The sequence below is a fragment of the Hemibagrus wyckioides genome, linkage group LG11 (genome assembly GCF_019097595.1).
Source record: "Hemibagrus wyckioides isolate EC202008001 linkage group LG11, SWU_Hwy_1.0, whole genome shotgun sequence".
In the NCBI taxonomy this organism is placed as follows: Eukaryota; Metazoa; Chordata; class Actinopteri; order Siluriformes; family Bagridae; genus Hemibagrus; species Hemibagrus wyckioides.
The window spans coordinates 23,628,831-23,639,019 of NC_080720.1; the positions used below are offsets into that span (position 1 = coordinate 23,628,831).

A 10,189-nucleotide genomic window follows, 5' to 3' on the forward strand; every position below is an offset into this window, starting at 1 on the left:
TAATATGTGCAATAACCAGATTTGCACATTTGTGTAATAATGACAATTTGTGTCTAACAGAATGTAACTCAAGTACATAGCAGAGTCAGGGTGAGCAGGCAAAAAGCAAAAACGAAACAAAATTGTCAGCATTCCACTGGTTCAGTACAGTTCAGCTCAATTGTGCTCTCTCTCACTCTCTCTCTCTCACACACACACACACACACACATCAGACTTGCTCATTGAGGAAGAGAAAGAGAGAGAGAGCAGCATATTAAATAAAAAATGGGTGTGCCGCATTATTCTTATTCTTCTCAACTACTATTGTAGACTCCCATTAAAATATGCCCCCACCTGCCACAGTACCCCCACTGCAAGCTGGAATCTTCAACCAACTTCCCCTGATGGGAGGGAAAATCAGTCACTACCATGGGCTATGGGCTATGGGCTATGACTTCAGATAGAAAACGAGTGTCTTATGTATCTGTGTTTCAAAGTTATATTTTGCATCTCATTTTTTATTGCCCATTAGACCATCCTCCCCATTTTGCCCATGTAATAAGTGAAAAGGGGAAAACCCCATGAAGGCAAATAATAAAGCTCACTTACAAACCTTACAAATCATGTTCTTAAGTGTTAAATCACACTTAAAACACATTAAATCACATCCACATGTGACCATTTGCAGATGGGTAGTTTACTTTAATCCCTAATAATCTGCCTTGGTCAGCTTGGATCTCTACTGGGTTCCCAACTAAGGAGATTACACTACCTTATGCTTTTCATGGAAATCGTCCTCAAAAGCACAGCTTTGTGATATCTCACCACATAGCCCACCAGAACTAATATGAAGTAATAGCCAGGCTAGCATTTTCTCCTCTCCAAAGTGCCCTGTCATCAGGATATGATGAGTCACATAAAAAAGTGATTCCCTGAAAAAGATCCAAAAGAGAAGTGCACATATACAGTATATGCTGGATATAAAATGTCTAAACATTACTATTAAAATTACAGGAGATTTTTATGTCAAAAAATTAACCAAAATAAACAATGTCATATCATTTTCCACTTTTTATAATGGGTCATAAGGCACATGTTTATAATGTGCTCACACCTGAACAATCATACACCTGTCATCAGTGAAGTGATTCTGATTAACCTGAAATATAGATTAGTTGATTCAGTAGGATTTTCTAGGATTCATTAGACTGCTGAAATCATAGTCTGCAAAGCACTAACAAAACATGTATGTAATCAAGCTGTCAATCAGGAGAGGAGTACAAAATTTTTTACAAAATATTAGATTACAATGGAACACCCATAAATGCCATTATGAAATTGAGAAAATGGGGCATCACAGTGAAGAAGTCAAGAAGATTTTCATATTTAGTTGATGCAGTACAGAGTGAAATGAAACAACATTCCTCTAGGACCCCGATGCTACATAAAGACACAGAGCTAGGGTTAAAAAAGTAAAAATTAGTCTTATAAAGTGTATGTATGCCACCTTTCCAAACAGTGCAAGACAAAGACCGTTCAGACAATACAATATACTTCAAGAAACAAAATACCAGTATGTCTGTGTGGTTTTTATTGCAAATAAGGGTGCTTTGTATTGTATACATATAAAGTGTGACATTACCAAGAACAGGACATCCCTCAAACATTGACAAAAGGACAAAAAGAAAAACTTGTTAATGGCATGCCAAGAGAATAACCTTAAAGGACTTGCAGGAATTACTGACAAATACTGGTGAAGGTCATGAGAAAAATCTCTTGTATTCTTCACATGACTGGGCTATGGAGTAATGTGGTTAGAAGGAAATGTGTTCTCATAGGAAAAACATTCAACATCCAGGCCTAAAACACTCTAAATCATGTAATAAAATGCAATATGGTCAGAGGAGACAAGAGTAGGAAATTTGGGGCATAATTCTAAGTTTGGTGTAAAATCACGACAGCTTAATGGTGAAGCACAGTGGTGGTAGTCTCATGTTATGGGGCTCTAATCAATATAGAGATAAGTTGATCTAAAAAACAGCTTATTATAGCACACAAACTGAAGGCCTCTATTACAGAGCTGAAAACAAGGAGAATTTTCACAGTACAGCACGATAAGCCCTAAAGTATAAATCCAAGTCAACAAAGGACTGACTTAGAATAGCCCAGATCGAAATCCTGTTAAACAACTGTTAAATGTCTTGAAGAAGGCTGACCACAGGAGATCCCCTCAAAATCTGGCATGGAATAAATTGCAATAACATTGTCAAATGTACAGCTTATTATCAAAAACATTTTTATTTGTTTTTCCACTTTATTTTTGTTAAAGGTCACATTAATCACATTAAAGGTGAAAAAAGAACTGACATGTTCACTCTCACCCAAAAAGACCAAGTGGTGTAATGCAATCAAAAGGTGTTTCAAAAAGTATTAGTTTAGGAGAGTGGCAATGGCTGTGCCATGGAGACAGCAACTGAGGCCACACAAGCTGCCACAGGTGCCAAAACTTATGTAACTACATTATTAAGCATTATTGTAATTTTTAACTATTTTAACAGGTGTGTGTAGGTATCTTCATCCATTATATATGATATATGACCAAAAGTATGTGGACACATGAGTATTGAACATCCTATTCCAAAAACGTAGGTACTGCAATTCCAATTTCTTACAAAGGTGTTTGTTGCAATTGAGATCAGGGTTCTGTACAGGGCCTTCCTTCACCATCCTTCACAAAACACTGGGCCATGGTTTTGCAAGAACATGTGTGGGCTTTTGTTACAGTGAAAGGTAATCTAAATTTTTTAGAATACAAAAGACACTCAAGACAATTGTGTGCTCCCAAGTTTGTGGCAACAAGTTAGAGGAAGGCCAACAGGTGTCCATATATGATCAGCAGTTAAAACAAATTCCAAGCTTGTGCTGAAACTATATATGCAATATACAAACCCCCACACAAAACAATTACCACAAATTTTAAACAAGTTGATCCTTTATTCCATTTATGAAAAAAGATCAAGAATGACACCACACAGAGCAAAATCAATAAAACAACTGACCAAAGCTGGGTCACAACTTTTAAGAAGCCAATGCACATTTTTCCTGACAGTCCATGTTGTCCAGCAAAATATGTGCCTGTAACACAAACACTTAGCACTTAATCAACTCAATGGAATAAAAGAAACTGTTCAAGATTACCAATGAGTCTGATTAAATAAAAAAAAAATATATATATATATATATGTACTTGAAGTTTCTTCAAGTTGCTGGTGTTGTCTTCTGAAGTTTCCATTTCCTCCATTTCTGAAGTTTCAGCAGAGAAACTGTTTATGTGAATACTGTATACAGTACTTCATTTGTAAAATTGCACCCCAACTTTGGGTGAGAAAAAATGTTTACGGGAATTATTGCATGTATTTTGGTTTCTGTTAATGTGGCATGGTAGTAATCCTCATACTTTGACTGGCAATGGGGTATGACACCATTGGTGTGGTGGCGTGACTCATGGTGATGCCTGGCAGTGGCTGTGCCATGGAGACAGCCACTGGGGCCACAGAAGCTGCCACAGATGCCATAGAAACAGGTGGTGCCATACCTTGTGCAATAGTCTGAGCAAGTGCAGCTGAGAGTGGAGCAATCTCAGGGTTCAGATGGGGCGGAGGAGGAGGCGGTGCAGCAGGTGGGGGTGCAGCATTGGCTGGAGGAGCACCAGCAGGGGCACCAGCAGGTGCCACCAGTTCCTGCTGGGTTACAGCACGTGGCTGCAGTCCAGCACTGCTCAAAGTTGTGCGAGTCTGTGCAATGCCATGGTTGTAGGAGCTCACTGAACCGACTGGTGGAGCCAGACTCTGTTCTGATGGTGTAGGTGTTGAAGACAAGGTCATGACCTTTGCCTGGCTGCGGAACTGAGCATTTTGCTCCAGCAAGACTTCATTGGTTGCCATCAGATTGGAGACCTAAGAAGTGGAGCATATTATGAAGGGAAAAAAATATATTCACAGTTAGTCATGACTATTTGCATAAACAGACATTACTTAGAAAACCGCACAGAGCTCAATTAAAATTAGTCCTTATGATGCTTTTTGACAGAATGTAACAAAGATTGAACTGATTCAGATTATTTGGATTACTTGAACTTAAATCAACCAATTTTATTAGAATATTCAACAAAAAAAGAATTCTTTTAATCTAAAACCAGAAAAGGATTGGTTTACACAAAGTGATAACTGAAAAACAGCAATACAAAAATGTTGCATGACTTGCAACAATTCTGCAAAATAAATAAAGCAACTGTTGAATTAATGTTATATTGGTGTGTTTTTTAGCTTCCTTTAAAAAATATTTCTAAGCAATGTTAAGTAGTTCACCAGATCAGTGAGTTGTGGATATTCAAATGGTCACACACTCCTCTGGTTCACATGGCAACAATACACTGAGTGGGAAAAACTGTGCCACCCAGTTGCTATCAGCGATACTGCAATTTTTAAAAAGACCTGGTGTCTAATTTATCAAAGCATTCATAAAAGCATTCATATGCACAGCTGTACAATAGCCATCATCAAATCTCACACATTATAAACTAATCTGCGGTCTCGTTTAATCAAAGCATTCATAAAACAAGAGCTAAAGCTGTGTGCAAGACTTGTCCCTATGCATGAGAAATTAGTTGTAAACAATGGCCATTGTCAGTCCCACTTATTATAAACTGAGGTGCTTGTGCATAGCCACTGCATAAAGAAATGCCAGCATACAGTTGTGCCCATTATTATTCTGCCTCTGTACACCACCACAGTGTTGTTGTGTTGATATAATAGAGAGCACTCGCTACACTATAGAAGCACTGTGTAGTCAGTTTACTTGCTATAAACACTTTTCAACCACTAGGGGTTCTTGCATGCTCAAGGTTAGAAGTGTGTAGAAATACACTCTATTGCCAAAAGTATTCGCTCACCTGCCTTGACTCGCATATGAACTTAAGTGACATCCCATTCCTAATCCATAGGGTTCAATATGACGTCGGTCCACCCTTTGCAGATATAACAGCTTCAACTCTTCTGGGAAGGCTGTCCACAAGGTTTAGGAGAGTGTTTATGGGAATTTTTGACCATTCTTCCAGAAGCGCATTTGTGAGGTCACACACTGATGTTGGACGAGAAGGCCTGGCTCTCAGTCTCCGCTCTAATTCATCCCAAAGGTGTTCTATCAGGTTGAGGTCAGGACTCTGTGCAGGCCAGTCAAGTTCATCCACACCAGACTCTGTCATCCATGTCTTTATGGACCTTGCTTTGTGCACTGGTGCACAGTCATGTTGGAAGAGGAAGGGGCCAGCTCCAAACTGTTCCCACAAAGTTGGGAGCATGGAATTGTCCAAAATGTCTTGGTATGCTGAAGCATTCAGAGTTCCTTTCACTGGAACTAAGGGGCCAAGCCCAGCTCCTGAAAAACAACCCCACACCATAATCCCCCCTCCACCAAACTTTACACTTGGCACAATGCAGTCAGACAAGTACCGTTCTCAGACTCGTCCATCAGATTGCCAGATGGAGAAGCGCAATTCGTCACTCCAGAGAATGCGTCTCCACTGCTCTAGAGTCCAGTGGCGGCGTGCTTTACACCACTGCATCCGACGCTTTGCATTGCACTTGGTGATGTATGTCTTGGATGCAGCTGCTCGGCCATGGAAACCCATTCCATGAAGCTCTCTGCACACTGTTCTTGAGCTAATCTGAAGGCCACATGAAGTTTGGAGGTCTGTAGCGATTGACTCTGCAGAAAGTTGGCGACCTCTTCGCACTATGCGCCTCAGCATCCGCTGACCCCGCTCCGTCAGTTTACGTGGCCTACCACTTCGTGGCTGAGTTGCTGTCGTTCCCAAACACTTCCACGTTCTTATAATACAGCTGACAGTTGACTGTGGAATATTTAGGAGCGAGGAAATTTCACGACTGGATTTGTTGCACAGGTGGCATCCTATCACAGTTCCACACTGGAATTCACTGAGCTCCTGAGAGCGACCCATTCTTTCACAAATGTTTGTAAAAACAGTCTGCATGCCTAGGTGCTTGATTTTATACACCTGTGGCCATGGAAGTGATTGGAACACCTGATTCTGATTATTTGGATGGGTGAGCGAATACTTTTGGCAATATAGTGTATGTGCACATTCTCAAGCATAAGCAAAACTTGCTAAATCTTAGTTAAAGCATAGAATACATATGTGTATGTATAGTTTATGCACAAAACTGTGTGTATGAACAGTTGATAAATAGAGCCCATGAAGCAGTTGAAAATATTTTAAGGACAGTGGTAACTTCCAACTTCCATAACTCCATTAACTTGGTAAGTTTCCATTAGACCAGTCTTTCCTGAGTCTGATCCTAGACTATCCCGGCATGCCAGACAAGTCTTTCTTACTCCAGCATACCTGTCTTAATTCATCTGCTCATTTGGAGGTCAAACTCTACCTGGGTGTGTAAATGCAGGGATATTGCAGGTTTAAAGGATGATACATTAAAGCTGAACAATTTCTTATCCTCACCTGTTTCTTTAGCTCTTCCACTCGTTTCCTCAGCAAAGCATTTTCCTCCTCTAATAATCGATACTCCAGAGGCCTGGTGGAAAGAGCAGCCTGCACCCCTAAATCATAGTGTCCTCCTCCAGTCCCATCAGCCAGTCGAAGCCCTTCCAATCGTCTTCTCTTCAGCTGTAGAGCTGCATGGTCAACAGAGCTCTCCAGTGGGCCAGGATCAAACAGTCCATTCTCAAACAATGATTCATAAACTGAGCACGGACCCCGGTCATAGCGTCGCTGTCCAGCAGCCCCCAGGGATAGACAACTCCCCATGGAACCTCCTCCTCCTCCTCCACACAATCCCTGATCCCTGCACCCTCCAATGTTGGGGCTTCCCATCCCTATCAGACTCCCTCCATTTGCACCAACCAATCCCGAAACCCCACCACAAGCCACACCTCCACCGCTTGCATTCACTATTCCACCCACCCCACTTGAGACACCCATCATCCCCACTGCACTGAACCGTGAAGCCTCATGCTCATGGTCCTTTCGCACATGACGAAACTTGCACTTGTTACCCCGCTGACATTCCCCTTTCAAGAAGTCTCTGCATATGGGTGCCTCACCACGATTCTGTGGCAGGTCAGTAAGCGACAGGCCCAGGCCTGCTGCCACTTTCCACCGTAGCCAAAGTGGCAGCTCACCAGTTTTTTTGTAGTAGTCTTCATCTTCCTTGGAGCCATGAACAAAGCGACAGTTTGCACGCACACACTCTTTGTTTTGATGGTCATGACAGAATACAAACTCATTCTTCTGTGCACCAAGGTCAGGCACTTCATTGAAGTCCGGGTGGCGGAAACGACAGCGCTTGCCACGCTTACACACATTCCTTAAGAAGTCACGGCAAACACCATCTGATGGTGAGCCAGAGCCAAAACTGCCACTGGCTCCACTGCAGGTGTGGCCATTTCCCAGGGCACCGCTGCATCCCATGGCCCCAGAACCCGTGTTACCAACAGCTGAGCTTCCCCCAACTCCCCCTCGACCGTCTGCACCCCCAGTCAAGCCAGACCCAGCACCTACTTCCTCTCCTACACCTGTGCCAGCACCAGCTCCACTGCTGCCCCCGCCACCACCTACCAGGTACGTGCTATCCCGGTCAGGCATGGCACTCAGCACAGTCAAAAAGGTAGCCTGTGCTCATGTGTGGGCCAGAAAAGGCAGGCCTGAATATAGTTCAAGGCCTGATGATTTTAAAAAGGTTTTCAGATCAGACTTCTGTTGCAATCTGCAAATTCAGTGTGGTACCTGCAGAAAGACAACAAAAGAAATTACATAATTAAAATGCATAAAGGCAAACATTTAAGTAAGCTCACTGTTCCATAGCAATCCTTTTTAATCATAGCCATGACTTTTTGACTTTTCAGTCAAAATTTTCTTCTAAATACACTTACAAACGGAGCTCCGCTGATGTCAAATATTAAGCTGAACAAATGAACAGCCCACTTATTTGCACTGACAATATTAATCATTTAAGTAAACAACTGAAAATCTCTAAATATTCTCTCACATCCATAATATAATTAATAAATTTTTACACCCTGAAAGTAAAACATTGCATTATATCTCACGTGAAAACTGAGGCATCATACAGAATACAGAGTATTCAATTTTGAAATACAATTTTGTCAAAGTGCCATTTTCATTCACTTGAATGCATTTCTTAAAAAAATCTGCATTATTTTTGTACAACAGTGCAGTCTGGAGTGTTATTCTGTGTATACAACAGCAACTTGCCAATGTTCTATTTTTATTTTATTTATTAATGAACATTTTGATGTAAAGTATCTTAACAATACAGAGTAAGGAACAAAAAAACACACTCAATAAAATAATAACGGTCAATAACATTCATGCTACAGCTGGAACTCCTTGTGCTGTTATAAGAAAATAACACACACCTTCTGACCAATCAGATTCAAGCATTCAATCTCCAGGGTTTGAGCATGTTGTGGTATAAATTTATACTGGAACCTGGGCTAATTAATCCATTTCCAGCTGCTATTCTGTTATTTTATTTCTGCCTGGTTGCAATGGCCATGCAATACTTTTAACTGCTGCAACTTGTATTTAGACATCTAACATGTGTAAGCATATTAAAAGACTTCCTGATTCAGACTGTGATCTCACAGATTAATTAAATATGCAAAATATTTTTTCCCCCAATTAAGATTAGGTAGATATCTTTGACGTTTGGATAGTTGTGATTATGATAAACAATTATGAATGTACTCATTGAAATTAAATAGTTTTCACAGAGAATAGAGTAAACAAGCAGAGTTTTTATGATCGTTTTCAGTAATAACACAGTTGCTGTGTAATTGTTAGACCTGGCATCCCAGATCATGGGTTCAGTGAGGGTTTTAAGAGTTTGATACGAATTAAAATGAAACTAAACCCGACACTAAACTTAAACTAAGTCACTGTTGCACACAGGTGTTAGCCGAGTTATTAACAAAATATTCCCTCGTTCAATTTTACACAACTTAACAAAATATCTGAAAACGCCTGGTTTATTGCACGCTGAGTAACAAAGGCCCGTGTCTCAGACGCCCCAGTGCCAAATAAAATAGCTAGCGATAGCTTAGTAGCTAGCTACAAACACGAGCCTCTGATCAAACCTGGCAACTGTGTAAACGATCACCTACCCGACGTTTCCAGTCAGTTCAAGCCACCTGAAAGCAAGCCCATTTTCTCCACCAAAAAAACGAAATAAATGTGTATTAGGATGTTTTCACACGCTGAAACTGATCCTGCTACAACTTCCGCCTGCTTCAAAATAATGGATGTGTTCACGCACAGTACTAACGCTATGTTTGCGCAGTTTCGCAGATATTAATAAATTATTCTTTTCGGAACTTCTTCCAGCATAACATATGTACAGATCACAAGATCTGTCCTAATTTCGGGAAACTATAAACAATTTGCACTAGAGGCAGTTTATCAGATGTCTAAAATGTTTCTTCTCTTGACCTCACGATGATCACGTCATCACTATGTCCAATCACGTGGCAGACACATGAGAAAGGCCTGAAAAATCAGTCTTTTGTGAGGCTGTTTCTGTTTCAAACGTAAAGTCCCCCTGAACTCTAAATTAGTGTTTTATACAAGAGTTCTGCTGATATGATTGGACATGTGGTGCAGAGTGCTGATATTTAGTATAACAGCAATAGGACATTTCTCTGTTTATATAACTCTGCTTGTCTATGTTGTATGGAAGTATTTTCCAGATAAATTACAAAACAACTTGCAAATTGCCGTTTATATTTGTGTACACATAAACTGTGACATTCACTATATTGCCAAAGGTTTTGAAACACCCCTCCAAATCATTGAATTCAGATGTTGTTTTTTAGGGGTTGGGCTTGGCCCCTTAGTTTCAGTGAAAGGAACTCTTAATGCTTCAGCATATTAAAACATTTTGGATAATTTCATTCTCCCAACTTTGTGGAGACAGTTTGGGGATGGCCCCTACCTGTTCCAACAGGACTGTGCACCAGTGCACAAAGCAAGGTCCATAAAGACATGGATGAGTGAGTTTGGTGTGGAGGAACTTGACTGGCCTGTACAGAGTCCTGACCTCAACCCGATAGAACACCTTTGGGATGAATTAGAGCAGAGACTGCGAGCCAGGC

General features: G+C 40.8%; 1 protein-coding gene across 1 annotated transcript; it reads right to left on the reverse strand.

Annotated features, from left to right (window-relative positions):
* Positions 1-2,954: 2,954 nt before the first annotated feature.
* Positions 2,955-9,553, reverse strand: zc3h10 (zinc finger CCCH-type containing 10). The gene is made up of 3 exons (XM_058403855.1): positions 9,203-9,553; positions 6,519-7,802; positions 2,955-3,936 (listed from the first exon to the last, which is right to left on the reverse strand). Exons 2-3 carry the CDS (start codon positions 7,659-7,661, stop codon positions 3,409-3,411), a joined length of 1,671 nt encoding a protein of 556 aa, XP_058259838.1. The 5' UTR covers positions 7,662-7,802; positions 9,203-9,553; the 3' UTR covers positions 2,955-3,408.
* Positions 9,554-10,189: the final 636 nt, after the last annotated feature.

Excerpts from the sequence above, each read along its gene's own strand:
- zc3h10 (XM_058403855.1), bottom strand. The coding sequence starts at position 7,661 with ATGCCTGACCGGGATAGCACGTACCTGGTAGGTGGTGGCGGGGGCAGC. Across the intron at positions 3,937-6,518 it reads TGGAAGAGCTAAAGAAACAG|GTCTCCAATCTGATGGCAAC; the intron begins GTGAGGATAAGA and ends TCCACTTCTTAG.